This window comes from Protopterus annectens, chromosome 16.part0 (assembly GCF_019279795.1).
Source record: "Protopterus annectens isolate FY-2018-M chromosome 16.part0, PAN1.0, whole genome shotgun sequence".
Taxonomy (NCBI): domain Eukaryota; kingdom Metazoa; phylum Chordata; order Ceratodontiformes; family Protopteridae; genus Protopterus; species Protopterus annectens.
The window spans coordinates 787,081,569-787,097,682 of NC_056750.1; the positions used below are offsets into that span (position 1 = coordinate 787,081,569).

The window sequence follows — 16,114 nt, forward strand, 5'->3', positions numbered from 1 at the left end:
AAATTTTTTTAATTTTTTTTTTCCCAATTAAAATTTTTTAAATTTTTTTTTCCTTTTTGGAAAAAAACAAGAAGAAAATCTTGAGGTTTCCCTGCATGTTTTGTCTTCTGACTCTGTTATTTTTGAAACAGTTGTTCTTGAGAAGCCTCATATGGAGCCATTCTTTCTTTTGCTTGAACCTCTCTCTGATTTCTGCATTTTTATCAGCTCCTATGAATAGCTACTTGCTTTCATTCTTTCAAGCCTTTTGTCATTTTATATTCCTTCCGTTTTTCACTTATTTTAAACGTCTTTGAATGCATTTGATTTATTTTTTCTGTAAATTACTGAAAAGCCATCTCTTGCAGAAAAACTGGAACCTGAACAGTTTTTTGCTGAGCGGCTGCAAGATTCTTCTCCACTTGGGCTGTTTTTTATGATTGATCTTTTCTTGTCCAAATTTCTTCTTTACTGACATCCAGTCATGATGGTAACACTTGTCAGCCTCCACCAGATCCTTTGCGTCTCTTCTTTTTCACATTTGGAGAGCTCTTATTAGCATGCTCTTCATAGTTCTGTCATCTTGGAATCTCCACTTCATGGTAGCGTTTGACATACTGGGAAATTGTTAATTTTCATCTAAAATTCTCAAAAATCCTGTATTGTCCTTTTTATCTATAGTTGTGTGTGTTCATTTTTTTATATAAGCCTTGGACATAAATTCTTTTGTCCTTCAGGTGTTTCATAATTCAACATTCTGTGAGTTCTTAGCTTTATCTTGCTTGTGACCTAGTATTTTTATCTAAATTATCTTTTTACTCCAGGACTTTGAGTTCATCCCTTTCCTGTTTGTGAAATACTTTTTCCTTTTCCTGTAGAACCTCTACATATAACCTGACTTCTTTTGAATGTAAACTATAATGTGATAGTGTTCAATCTCGCCGTTTGTTCTTACACATGGGTTCGGAGCCGATCCTCGGCTCCGTGCCGGCCTCTTGCAAGCTCTGCATCGAGAAGAAGCTCGAGACAATCTAATACCCACAATCCCCCTCTGCCTTTACCTCAGATCTAGTTTGCCGCTGCTGCATAATGCATCGCTGGGAGCTAGCTCGAGAGTCTAAGCTAAGATATAACTTTATTTTGTTATATTTTATTAGGATTCTATTTCTATTTGATGTTTTTCTGTATTATCTGTATGATTGTGTTGTGGTCTCGTTGAGTTATTGGTACCGTTAACTAATTTTATCGGTTAAATATATTTCGGGGCCTACACCCTTCATAAATTTACCTAGTTGAGGAAACTTATTACCGGATTTGACAATTTTCATCGGATTTGACAAACTTTAACGGATTTGACTGTATTACTGGATTTGTCTCTCTTTTCCTATAATGTCTGAGAAGGTGAAGTCAGGTTTCAAGCGTTGTCAGTGTGGCCAGAAAATGTCAGTCACTGACAACCATAGTTCCTGCGTCTACTGCCTTGGCCCTCTACACTTGCAAGAGGACTGCTCTATCTGTCACTCTTTTAGTGGGAGGGTCATGACAGATAGGCGCAGGAAACTAATGGACAGAGGTCTATTGAAACCGTCTTTCCAGGAGGCTTTGGATGCTTCTGACCAGGCATCAAGTCCTCTAAGGAATCGAAGACGCCGGAGCCCAAGTCATCGGCTCCGAGCTCTTCAAAGGTTAGATCACCGTTCCACAGACTTCGGGCCGAAAGTGTTCAACTGGTGTCGGTTCCTGAGCCCCGAGTCTTGGAACCGGTGATGGAGCTCCCTCCGACCTTATTGAGGTCGGCTCCGTCTTCGGTTCCTTCGACCCGTTCTTCCTCCAAACTTCGGATATCGATGTGGATCGCGTGGTGCAGAAGTTATTGGAGCATTCGGCCCTCTCCAAACTTATTTCGGTTTCCACCCAGTTGGTGTCGAAACTTGAAGGCCTCCCTGTATCTCCATCCATTCCTCCTCCGAGACCGATTCAGTCTTTGGAGCCGGAAGAGGCTGATCTACTGATTGTGGAGCCCTCGGGTCCAGAACCGTCATTTTCTCGGTCTGTTCCTCTCACCTCGACTCAGTCGGAACCGATACCGGAGTCTCGGAGCCGACGGTCTGTCCTGGGTTCCGGGGCCGAGAGTCGAACCGACGTTTCGGTTCCGACTCTCCCCCTCGGGGCCTCGGCGCGGATCGATTCGGCTCCGTCCTCGGGGTCGATGCCTTCGTGCCCATGTCGGGATTCTTCCCATTTCCTCGGAACCGGGGACTCTTCGATGCGGGACCCGGAGCATTCGACCTGATGAGGAAGGTGTTGTCTACCCAGACAACCACATCAGTGGAAGCAACCTCTCCTCCCCATAAAGGGCCCTTGTCTTCATCTGCACCCACGGCCACATCCAAGCGTCGGGCACCAGTGTCTCAGCCACCCTGGAGGTGCCCCTCTTCCTCGAGGCTTCTTCGGATGCTCCCCGAGGAAGTCCCTAGGAAGAGATTGTGTAAGAGGAGACACTTGGATTCTCCACAGGAATCCTTGACATCTGATACTGACTTAGATGAGTCAGAGGGGTCCCCTAAGTCACCTTCGAAGATGTCTCTTTTCGGACATATTGGAGATCCTGAAGCAGAGAGGTGACTGGCAGTCCCTTCCCCCTTCTGAGGATGAGTCAGTTCTGCTGAAGGCATTTGGTGCTCGCCCTTCCTCCTCCTGGGTCACTCCGCCCTTGATGAGTTAATGGAGTTGATTGCTCAAGGGCGTGAGACACCTGACACGGTGGAACCAGTCCCTAGGAAGCCAAATAAGTACATTACGGCACCACAGGACAAGGCTTACCTCACCAAAGGAGTTCCAGTAGACGCCATGGTGGTGGCAGCGGCCACGAAAAAGGAGATGTCTGAGTCTTCCTCATCTGTCCATCCGCCTAACAAAAATTCTAGGACCATGGACAGATACGGGAAGCGCATTTTCAGTTCAGCGGCTTTCTCTATGCGTTCCCTGAACTATCTGACTCATTTTACACGTTTACAGAGGGATCTAGTCAAAGAGTTGGGAGATACCCTCCAGGGTACTACAGATGCTGCTGTTTCAGAGAAAGTTACAGCGCATCTCAACACCCTTACATCCATTGTAAACTCGTCCATGAGGCTGATTTCCTACGCAGCCGAAGGATCGAGTAGGGCAGCGGCTTCAGCGATTGCTCTTCGTAGGCAATCCTGGATGCGCTTATGTTCTTCGGAAGCCTTCAAGTCTTCCTTTACTAACGCCCCATTTGATGGAGCCACACTTTTTGGCCCTAAAGTAAAGGAGACCCTTACCCGGTGTGAACAAGAGGGAAAGACTCTGTCTGTTGTCGGAGTCCATTTTTCCACCCCTTCCAGACCGTACCCCAAAGGGCAACGTGGTGGGAAAATGTGGTTTCGAAAACACCAAGGATCTTTCCCAAACACACAGGGTGATGCGCCCTCTAGAGGCAGAGGGGGCAGAGGTGGAAGACGCCGCCCTGGCGGCAGAGGGGTCCAAAAACCAAGGTGACAGGGATAACCTCCCTGGCAAACCTTTCCAGCACTCCTGAGAGGAGGCCCGACTGTCCTGCTCTGGAGGCAGTCGGGGTCGCTAGCTTTATACCCTCAGGCCTGGCAAAACATAACTACAGACAAGTGGGTAAAAAGCGTGGTTACCAGAGGTTACAACATACCCTTTCTATCTCAGCCCATCCCAAAGAAAAGACTCCCAGATGTACCGCCCCATCTGCGAGAGCCAGCAGCTATAGAAATTTCAAAGCTGCTAGAAAAAAGTCATCCAACCAGTCCCAGCGGACCAGCAAGGATTCGGGACTTACTCAAGGTTCTTTTTAGTTCCAAAGATACAGGGGACTGGAGGCCCATTCTGGACCTAAGCTACCTCAATACCTTAGTCAGGAAAGAAAAGTTCCGAATGGTCACGCTTCAATCGATCCTTCCATTCTTACAGAAGGACGACTGGATGTGCTCAATAGATCTAGAGGATGCATACTACCACATAAAAATGGCCAGGGCATCCAGAGATCATCTGCGCTTCCGGCTGGGGGCCAGTCACTTTCAATTCGAGCCCTGCCCTTTGGTCTGACCTCAGCCCCAGGGTCTTCACCAAATGTATGGCAGTGGTAGCGTCTCACTTGAGACGCCAGGGATTCCAGGTGTTTCCGTATCTGGACGACTGGCTCCTTTCTGCCACCACCGGCGTCAATTACTACGGGCCAGAGACTTTGTTCTACAAATGTGTGTTCACCTAGGGATTTCCGTAAACCTCGAAAAATCCTTACAGCAGCCGTCACAAAACATCTTGTTCATAGGAGCAGAGTTAGACACATCAGTTGATTCTGAGGCTTCCCAGAAAGGATATTATCTCTTCAGACTCATATTCTTCTACTCTTGTCAAGGAAATCTCCTGCAAAACTAGTACTAAAGGTGTTGGGCCTCATGTCAGCCTCCTGATTGCAATTCCCTGGGAAGGCTGCACATGAGAGTCCTACAATGGCTGCTGTTTGCACAATGGTCGCTTCAACAACTACCTCTAACACACGAGATTCTTATAACAAAGACATGCAAAACAGATCTAAACTGGTGGCTTCAAACGTGCAACCTTTCCAGGGGAGACCGTTTGTGCTACCCACCACAGTTACGGTGACCACGGACGCTTCCCTGATAGGGTGGGGGCATCTTTCAGGGACAGACAGTCCAAGGCTTAATGGACCAATTTGGAGTACAATCTGCACATCAATGTTCTAGAGTTGAGGGCAGTGTTTCTAGCGTTGCAACACTTTGCTCCCCTTCTTCCTCTAGGGACTATTGCAGTTCAGACGGACAACATGTCGGTAGTCTGGTACATAAACAAGCAGGGGAACCAAGTCCTATCAGCTATGCAGAGAGGCCATGAGAATTTGGCAGTGGGCGGAGTCCACGGGTCACTTTCTAATAGCAACGCACATCCCGGGGTCATCCAACGTCATAGCCGACAGGCTGAGCAGAGCAATTCTGTTACCGCACGAGTGGTCCCTAAAACAGTCAGTGGCGAAAAGGATTTTCCGCACGTGGGGCCAGCCTTCCTGCGATCTGTTTGCGTCTCCAATGAACGCCAAATGCAGGAGCTACTTTGCCCTATTACCCCCTCCAGGGGAAGTCCCCAGGGACGCACTGGTTTACGATTGGCCCCCGGGACTCCTGTACGCATTTCCCCCATTTCCTCTGATATCAAAGTTTCTCCAGAAAGCCAACAACCTACACAGGATGATAATCCTCATTGCCCCATTCTGGCCTCGTCAAATTTGGTTTCCCTTCCTGAAGATACACTGCATTCGGGGATTCTGGACCCAGAGCCAGACCTATTGACTCACTCGTCAGGGGTTCCCCATCCCGCGCCTCTGTCCCTCCATCTAGCAGCTTGGCTGCTCCAATTCCCAACTTAGCCAGGTCTGATCTTTTGTCACCAGCAGTCCAGGATATTTTGGTGGCTTCGCATAAAGCTTCCACTACTAAGACATATGCTAGCAAATGGAAGCGATTTGTATTCTGGGCGAATACACACCATGTGGATCCTTTTATAGCTCCTTTGAATAAGATCTTAGAGTTCTTAACGGACTTATTCCATCAGGGTGCTTCTCCTGCTACACTAAGAGTTCAATTGGCTGCCATTTCGAATTTCCATGTGGAAGAATGTGGAGCTCCTATTATGGCTCACAGACTTTGTAAAGCCTTTTTAAAAGGAGTTTTTCATATTAGACCACCGGTCAGATCTCCTATGTCACCTTGGAGTCTAAACTTGTTGCTATCTAAATTAATGTTGCCCCCTTTTGAACCTGCCTCTTCTTGCCCATTAAAATTTTTATCCTGGAAAACTCTCTTTCTGGTAGCCATTACTTCCGCTAGGTTAGTATCTGAACTTCAGGCTCTCTCCATCAAGCACCCGTATTTGATCTTTCACTCTGACAGAGTTTCTCTTCGAACCAATTCATCCTTCTTCCCTAAAGTGTGTTCTATTAACAATATTAATCAGTCCATTGAATTACCCACTTTCTTCAAAAACCACTCCAACAAAATGGAGTATATGTTACACAAATTAGATGTTCAGACAGCTAAGATTTTATTTGGATAGAACAAAAGATCACAGAAAAACAGATCAACTCTTTGTGGCTTTTGCTGATAGCAGGAAAGGACTTGCAGTTACCAAAAGAACTCTTTCTAAATGGTTAACGGATTGTATAATCCATGTCTACGATTCTTCAAATCAAACCCTGTTACACAAACCCAAAGGACATTCCACAAGGTCAGTGTCTACATCTTTGGCTCATGCAGCCCGCCTACCACTGGACGCTATTTGTGCAGCTGCTACTTGGTCTAAACCACATACATTCATTTCTCATTATAAGGTAGACAAGGTTTCTAGGGACAGGGCAACCTTTGGTTCCACTGTGCTCAAGAACGTCCTCCCGTGAGTTCCTCAGGAACAAGGAGCTAGGGACGCTACCCATGTGTAAGAACAAACGGCGAGATTGAACACTATCACATATAGAAGCTATGTCCTTACCATAACGTTCCATGTGGAGTGTTCATCTCGCCTTTGTTCTTACAGTCCCACCCTCCCACCCTTAGGAAGAACGTTCTTTGATGCCTGGCCAGGAGCATTCTGCTACTGTTACAATATTGTGTACATAGTTGGCATATATATATATTGTTATATATGTCTGTTTAGCTTATATATATATATATATATATATATATATATATATATAGTTATGTGTAGATTCTTTCTGTACATATGTGATGTAAGCATGAGTGTGCTATTCTGTAGATTGGTTTGCTTGCAAACTAGATCTGAGGTAAAGGCAGAGGGGGATTGTGGGTATTAGATTGTCTCGAGCTTCTTCTCGATGCAGAGCTTGCAAGAGGCCGGCACGGAGCCGAGGATCGGCTCCGAACCCATGTGTAAGAACAAAGGCGAGATGAACACTCCACATGGAACGTTATGGTAAGGACATAACTTCTATTTTTCGCATCTACTAAATTCCTTGGAGCTTCCTTGTACCTGTTGTACTTTATCTGACTTCCTTAGAGTAGATCTCACATCACCACTGTCTAAAAACAACTCCAGTCTGCTTTGAATTTGCTCCCCTTGACAAAAATGCAGGTTAACTCTTAATTTCTCTCAAACCTTTTCTTGTCTGCATACCTTTGTTTGGGCAATTGAGAGTAGTTTGATTAAAAAAAAAAAGAGAGAGAATGCATGTAAACTCTCAATACGATCTACATGCTCAGACAGCTCCTTGGTGTGAGGAAATGGCCTTTACTGTCACATGCAACCTGAGTACAAATAGTTTGAGAGTCTGTAAGAGCTGAAATGGAAGGATAGGAGTGAACAGCCATTGCCAGCACTCCTATTCTGGGGGAAGACTGAGTTGGCTCTGGCTCATCACATGGGGGACACCTAGAGGTGCGCTTAGTGTTCACCTTATAGAACCTGAGCTTGTGTACAAGTCACACAGGAATCAGAGGAATTCAGAGTATAGAGACATGCTTCCCCATGGAGGGCAGCACAGCAGTGTTTGGAAGACCCACCACAGGTGAAGGAGAAGGTAGGCCACTCTGTAAAACCAACAAGCAAGCCTGCTTCTTACCACCCAGCTCTGTGTGTGAAATGGACGAACTGACTGGAGATTCCACTGACAGGAATATATGGGCCATAGGGCTATCGTCTCACCTTGGAATTTCCAGCTTCTGTTAGACGAGCAAATGGGCTTTATAGTAACAGGTAGAGGAGCATCTGATATTACCACTGGTGGACAAAATAAGTATGGCATTAGGAGCTTATTTACTTTGTATTTCTTTTTTAATTTTTTTTAACTGGTTAAGCCCACTGGGTACAAGTGTCACCTTTCAGGGCAACATGGCAGCACATTCTGATAAAATTACTTGTGCAGAGTTGCACAGTAGGCAAAATGAAACTTGAAAGGATCTAATAAATACCTGTGCCTTGTATACAAAAAGCAGCTGGTTAGTGGCTCAGAGCCTTAATCCCATGTGCTAACAGCAAATCGATGAAGTCTCAGAATCGTGTTACTTGGTATTTAAAGTCTGGTTCAAGAAAAATCTAATGTGTTTTGCTACCTAAAGAAAATGATCAGACTGGAATAATTGTTTAACGATAGCAATGCATCCAGCAGTGTGAACAATTATTTTAAGGTTTTGCAGTGATTTAATTTGTGAAATACTAGTCCTGTAATATTTTGCACATGTAGCTTTTGTATTTCAAAATTCTATATACTGAAATCTCAGACAATTCTCTGTTGCATTTTCCCCCTGAAATCGGACTATCCTCTTCTAGTTTTGTGGAGCAGTTTTGCAACTTTTGTTGGCATGCTGGTTATGCTTGTGATGACTAAAGCACTTTTAAAATTACCAGACAGTTTACTTCCTTTTCTTTCCTAAAATGAATATTTGCATTTTGACAGGTTGTGATACAGACATGATGTTGTTTAGCATTAAAAGGTAAAGCAAGGTTTCCAGAAGATATGATACTATTTCTGGTTTGCACTTTAGATCTGCTAGTATGTTTTGCTTTTCTTAGGGGGATTCCCTGGGATAAGTAGCAAAACGTAAGACTGTGGACATGTGGAAGTTAATAATAAAATGCAGTGCTTTGTCTAAAACTGTATTTGTCACCTAGGCTCATGACGATATATGTCCCAAGTTTCCATTGGCCTGTGAGGGATGTGGCAAGAAAAAGATTCCAAGAGAGAAGGTAAGTGTTCTTTAATTTGTAGAACTTGTTCACTGGTTGTGAAGAAGAGTATGTATCAATTGTCAAAAAATGCCCCACATTGTTCACTCTTTAAATGGTGACCCTTGAGATTATTGCATGTTTAGGTAAAGTTAATACAGGGGCTACTGGATTGGAATGTCTTTCAGTATTGTGTAAAGGGATGCATTTTGGGAAACCAGTTGTAAGGCAGAACAAACAAGGCACTAAATTAAGCTGGCATTTTATTGAAAATTGCTTCCAGCAGATACATGAAAAGCATGATAAATTTCTATAAAACACTTAAGACCTCAAATGGAGTATAACAGATGTCCTTCCATGTCACTGTTTCTTCCTAAGGATAGCCCAACATCTGGCCAGTATACCAAAGCCTTTCATACATCACATGTATGCTCCCCATGCAAGGCGCAGGGCATAAAGGTGACTGTTAAACTTCTTTGCTGCCAGTCCGAATGCCATCATTGATTGTCTGAAAGCACTTCTGCTGTGCTGGTTACCAGGCCATGTTTCAAGTAATTGCCTCTCTGGAGTTTCTTCTTATCTTGTAGTGCCGCCAGGTTCATGTCATCCAGAAGGGAAAATGTCAGTGTGGGAGGCTGATTTCCCCATAAAGACTGTCGCAACCAGTGTCTTTGCATATGTTGTGGGAAGCCCCTAAAAAGTTTTGTCTGAGCTTTTGTTCCTAAGACCCTACATAGTCATCTCTTTTCTTTATCTGCTTACATCAAAAAACAGCATGTTAAGCTGTTGGCACAGAGACTGGCATGGATCTGACTTCTTGCACGTCATCTGAGGCTTTACTTACATCTGCTCCACACATTGAGGGGAAGCCTCAACTGATTATATTCAAGGGACTGAGGAGGATTCCACAGATCTTGGTTATGGAGAAGATTCCTACTATTCTTATTGAGTGTAGTCAGCTGTCTGACTCTCCAAGGGTGTTTCTTGCAGACATCCCCCAGAAGAAGAAACAGAAAGCCAAGCATCTTTCCACTGTAGGTAAGGATTCCCAATGTGAATGGCAGGATTTTACAGGGGGGGGGGGTAATTTAATGCTTTAATGGCTTTAAAGCCTGCTCAGCGGGTGTCTGTCCCTACCCCTCCCTGGTCATCTACTCCTCTTAAAAGACCCAGGGAACTAGATTCTTCAGATGAGGATCTAGATTCTAGAAGAGTCCCAGGCTTACTTCTCAAATTCCTTCCCCCATGGTCTGTGGGACCTAAATTAATATTCACACATAAAAGAGCAAGTAATAAAAAAAAAAATTTTAGAAACAGGTCAGATAAATAGGAAAAGTAATAAGAGAACTAGAAAATGTGGTAGCTGTGCTTGTTGCAAATATATTCTTGCCAGCCAGCAAATAGTTAAATAACCAGACAAAATCCATTGTGTATGCACAAGATGGTAATTGCATGAAGAAAGGACTGGTATACCTAGCTACCTGCTGCTCTTATCTTGCCTTTTATGTTGGCAAGATGGAGAGGCAGTTGAAAAAAACGCATATATGAGCATTGCTACAACACTTTGGAATGTAATCAGAACAACGCCCTGTTTAGACATTCAGCATCATGTCCTGGGTTCAAACATTTTTTTGTTTACTGTCTTAGAGAAAGTAACCCCTAACTAACCCAGGGGGAGGTTAATGAAAAGATTACTTGGAATTAAGAGAATTAATATGGCAAAAGTAGATGCAACTCTCTTTCCAGGCATCCGTGACGATGTTTCTATAAATCCAGTATTAAAACAAAGGACTAACAAATTCTAATAAGAATAACACCCTGTTAGTATGATTTAAACTGATTTTTGTGTTCTTGTACATTTTTAGTCACCCTTTTGCACATTGATTTTTATAGCATACATTTTTCTTATTTGTTATATTTTTATATTTGCTATACACTTTACAAATATGCTTGTTAAACAATATTTTATATTTGCTATGCATTTTACAAACGTCACCAAACAATTGCCTTTTATATAAGGAGTTTATGCTTTATATGTTGTATATTCTCGTATTTGGAAGGGCGTGCCTTTAAGCCTATGCAGTTGATTAGTTAATTAGGAATCCAATCAGTTCTTTTTCTATAAAAACAGTTTTAAGGCTGTTATTTTATTCTGAAGTCTGTTTTGTGGCTTGGACAAAAAGCTTATCGTGAATTTGTAAGCTTAAATAAAGGTTTCTTGGTATTTTTTTGCATCAGTGGTGTGTGGCTTCCTTGCTGGAGTTAGGCGTCTGCCTATAGTTGGGTTTATTGCTTTTTTGTTTATTTAGTTAGGGAAGTTACAGAGAAGATTTACAAAGAAGATTCAAGGTTTAACTAACCTTAATTATTCTAAAAGGTACATGAAAACTAATTTGTATGTTTTACTATATCGATATTCAAAAGCCTTGAAGAGTGAAAATTAAAAGTTATAAAATTTGGAAATGAATGAAAATCGTAGGAATTTTAAAATACAGGAATTGGAATTTTAAGTTGGACCTTAACAGAGCAAAATTGGCATTCATACATAAGCTGTTTCTGTGTCTTGGAATCATTTGCCTCTTTCTATACATAATTCATTAAATGTAGATTATTTTTAGAATTTGGATTCTTTGTTACACTTGGAGATGCTCAATCCATATTTCTTGGAGCCTTTGTTCCTCTAAAGTCTTAGGGTCACAACACAGTAAAAGAACTTATGAACTTAGGAGAATGGTAAGGTGTTGCCAAAACTGATTGCTAGATATGGTTGAATGAGGCTTTGTGGAAGGGAGACAAACATTTGACAACATTAATAGAAAATGATTCAAAGTAAAACTGAGTGCAGGAAGAGTCCGGTATTGGTGGGTATTGATGCAGAGGCATTTGATAGCTGTGATTTTATAATTAGAGTAATGGCAGCATTTGAAGTTCCTGTTAGAATAACGGAGTTAATTAGCAAGATGTGAAGCGTTGGGGGCAAGAATCACGGTAGGGACCGTTCATCTCTAACAAGCTTGGCTTGAATGGACGAAGCAGAATGGTTTCCTGTCTCTCCTCAATTTGTCTTATACTTTGAACATTGGCAAAGAAAATAGGGGAGACTCAAATTCAGTATACAACTGGTATGGTACTGAAGCTAAATAAAATGGGAATAAACCCGTATGTCACCCACTAGATTGCCAGCTAGCTCACAGATAGGATGCAAGATAATAACTTCAGAAAAGTAGATGACAAATAGGGATGTTCATCGTGTTTCACTTTTGCAGTCATTACACTTGGGTTATCCTGATGGCAGGCGACCCGTAGTCGGCCCGAGTTCCAGAGTCTTTGTCCGGAGTCCGTTGCTGTCGCCTCTTCCCCGACGTCAGTGCACCAGGGGTATAAAAGTTGCAACAGACGCCATTTTCTAAAGTCTTTCTTGCCACGCGGTGCCCGAAGCATAAGCAGTTCGCAAGTGCCGGTCGGCCGACTCCTGCGATTTTCAAAATTGAATTTCAGAACCGAAGTTTTCAATAAAGCTAAGTACCCCGTTGGGGAAACTTTTTCTTGCTCCAGACCGATGTCAGTAAAAGTTAATAATTGTATTTCTTGTGGGAAGCAAATAACCTCATAGGGACTTCCACTCTTACTGCATTCCTTGCCTAGGCCCTAACCACAATGTCACTAGTTGTCGGTTTTGTGCTAGATTTAATAAACGCACTATTAAACGTCTGTTTGATTTTGCTTTACATTATTTTGGACGAAGATTTAATTACATAATGCCGTCGGAACAACCTACCGGAATGTATAAAAAAATGCAAAGACAAAGAAAAAGACAGGCATCCGAGGTCCAAAAGCGATGAAGCATCTTCTAGGCCAGTCGCCGGCTCGCCGGTTCTCAGTGAGGCGCTTTCGCAGCCCTTGGCACCCGCTACCTCAGAGCCACAGGCCGCAACCGACAGCCACGTGGAGACACCTGAGGCCTGTGGAAACTCAAGGTATTGGGCCTATGGAAAATATACCCTCAGATGGGTCTGGAGCCTCTGAGCAGGCACCGGCTTCTGAGGGTGTTTTCAGACCTTCACAGCTTACAATTAAAGCTACTACAGCAGCAAAGGCAAAGTCAAAAACACTATTAAAGACAAAGAAACAAGTGCAGCATTCTCCAGAACAGTCATCCATGCCTAAGAAACAGATGCTTAAAATGGCCGAAGACATTATTACTTTAATCAGGGGCTCCCATCCCCCTCCTAACAAAAGGCCTAGGCAAGACACTGATTATGATTCCTGTGATCAGGTTTCCATTTCTTCTGATTCTTACTCTGACCAGGGCTATTCTCTCCTTCCCTGTGAGGACTCTGATGCTGGAGTCCATTCCTTCAGCCTCACCGCCTGAGGATTACTCTTTTGGGGAAACCCTGCACACCATGAGGGAACATTTCCATTGGGAGAGCCAGGATTACTCAGAATCCAAGAAAAGACTCAGAGATTTCCTTCTATTGCCTCAGCACAGGCCCTTGGCTATCCCCCCCCCTGTGCTTGATATTGTTGATGATGTTTTTTCTGAATCCAGTCTGTCTGCAGATTCTTTACCTCCTGCACCAGTAAAGCCAGACAGGTACTACAAGGGTCCCCGACTCTCATAAATTTCTTTACAAAAACCCCGCTGCGGACCCAGAAACTATTTCCTCAGGGTCCTAAAGGGGTTAAAGCTTCCACTGCCAAAATTCCTGTCCCCACAGATAGGGATTCCAGAGCTTTGGACAGATGGGGGAAAAAAGTTTACACTTCTGCTACTTTAGCTGTAAGAGCTTTAAACTGTCAGTTTCACATGCTTAAATATCAAGCAGTATCTCGTGTCATTGTTAAAGCAGAAAATGGTTACAAATACAGAAGGTCCTGACTGTAAAGAAATACAGGATTTATTGCATGCAGTTGAACAAGTGGGAAAGCATACTCTGCAATGTGGTTTTGATTCACTAGAGGCTTCTTGTAGAGCCGCAGTTACAGGCTCAGTTATTCGAAGACATGCTTGGTTGAAAGAACAAAGTTTACCTGACCATGTTAAAATGAAATTATTGGATGCTCAACTACAGCATGATACTTTGTTTGGTGTTAAGGCAGAAGAGGTTTTAAAGAAAATGGAGGATAAAGCAAAGTCAATGCAAACTGTGAAAGATTTCTTACAGGTTCAGCCACCTAGATTTAGCAGGAACTGGCCTTCAAAAAATTGGTCCTTTCCAGTGTCAGACAGGCCACAAAGAGGCAGATCTCAGCCCCAAGGCTCCTACAGACCTAAACAATGAGGTTATTCAGCCCCCAAAGGGGGAGAAGACAAATCACAACCTCTTATAGAAAACAGTCACAATGACTTCCCTCTGTAAATGCCAAGCACTTACCAGTTGACAGCACCCTAGGGGGAAAGCTAGCACTTTTCTCAAAAAATTGGCACATGATCACCCAAGACCAATGGGTGTTGGAATATAGTTTCTCAAGGGTACAGGTTCCACTTCCACACCCTTCCGAAACCAAAAGGTATGCCAAACCTGCCTCAAAACCAATGGGCAGAGGCACAAAAACAGATTGCAGCTCTTATGGATATGGGAGCTATTCAAAATGTTCCACAAGAACAGGGCCAAGGATTTTACTCAAGACTTTTCCTAGTACCCAGAAAGGACAACGCATGGAGACCAATACTGGACCTGTCAATCCTAAATACTTTCCTGGATGTTCCAAAATTCAAAATGTTAGCACTTCAACAACTCCTGCCCATGCTGGGCAAAGAGGCTTGGCTAGTTTTGGATCCCAAGGAGGCATACCTGCACGTCCCAGTCAGACAATCATGCAGAAGATACCTCAGATTTATAGCAGACTCAATGCATTATCAGTTCTCTGCACTGCCCTTTGGCTTATCTACTGTGCCCAGGGTCTTCACAAAATGCCTGGCACCAGTAATTGCATTCTGCAGGCAAAGAGGAATTCAAATATATCCCTACTTGGACGACTGCCTTATTCAAGTAGAGAGCAAGGACATTCTTCTAAAGCACCTGGAGTTTGTAAAAAGATTACTAATTTGCCTAGGGTACACAGTAAACGAAAAGAAATCAAAACTAGTGCCCTCTCAAGAGATAATATTCCTGGGTGCGAGCTTGAATACAACTACCCAGATTTATATAAAGCCTACTTCAGTGTCCAAGACGAAGTCTTAAACAGTTTTAAAGACAAGGAAACAAGTACAACATTCTCCAAGACAGACTTCTGTGCCTAAGAAACAGATGCTCAAAATGGCCGAAGACCTAATTACTTTGATCAGGGGTTCCCATCCCCCTCCTGATGAGGCCTAGGCAAGATACTGAATATGATTCCTCTGATCAGGTTTCTATTTCCTCCGATTCCTCTTCAGAACAGGGATATTCTGTTCCTCCCTATGAGGCTGAAGACTCTATTCTTCAGCTTCTCCTCCTGAGGATTACTCATTTGGGGAAACCCTGCATATCATGAGGGAGCATTTCCACTGGGAGAGCCAAGATTATTCAGATTCTAAGAAAAGGCTTATAGACTTTCTTTTATTACCTCAGCACAGACCTCTTGCAATTCCTCCTGTTCTAGACATAGTCGATGTATTTTCAGAGTCCGGCCTGTCTCCAGACTCTTTACCTCCTGCACCTGTTAAGCCGGACAGATACTACAGGGTTCCTGATTCCCATAAATTTCTATATAAAAACCCTGCTGCTGACCCAGAAACTATCTCACAGGGTCCCAAAGGGTTCAAGGCTGCTACTGCTAAAAACCCTGTCCTCTCAGATAGAGATTCTAGGGCTCTGGACAGATGGGGGGGGGGGAGTCTACACTTCTGCTACCTTGGCTGTAAGGGCTTTAAATTGTCAGTTTCATATGCTCAAATATCAGCAATACTTAATGTCTTTGCTAAAACAAAAAATGTTGACAAATTCTGAATGTTCTGAGAACAAAGATTTGCAGGATTTATTGCATGCAGCTGAACAAGTGGGAAAACATACTTTGCAATGTGGTTATGATTCACTGGAGGCCTCGTGCAGGGCCGCTGTTACAGGTTCTGTTATTAGAAGGCATGCTTGGTTAAAGGAACAGAATCTGCTTGATCATGTTAAAGCAAAATTATTGGATGCTCCTTTACAGCATTATGCATTGTTTTGTGTTAAGGCAGAAGAGGTGTTGAAGAAAATGGAGGATAAAGCTAAATCTATGCAGGCAGTAAAGGATTTCTTACAGGTACAGCCACGCAGATTTAGCAGGAACTGGCCTTCTAAGAATTGGTTCTTTCCCATGTCAGGCCACAAAGAGGCAGATTTAGATGCCCTAGAGGCAGGCAACAGCCCCAGGGCTCATACAGGCTCAAACAATGGGATGCTTCTCCCTCCAAAAGCGGAGAAGA

General features: G+C 43.3%; 1 protein-coding gene across 1 annotated transcript in view; it reads left to right on the forward strand.

The window, feature by feature from the left end:
• The window catches only part of TRAF2 (TNF receptor associated factor 2), a 1,028,101-nt gene that overhangs the window by 503,921 nt on the left and 508,066 nt on the right, over positions 1 to 16,114 (forward strand). The window contains exon 6 of the mRNA XM_044058477.1: positions 8,668 to 8,742. Within this exon, the coding sequence (XP_043914412.1) occupies positions 8,668 to 8,742 (75 nt within the window). The remainder of the gene's footprint in view (positions 1 to 8,667; positions 8,743 to 16,114) is intronic.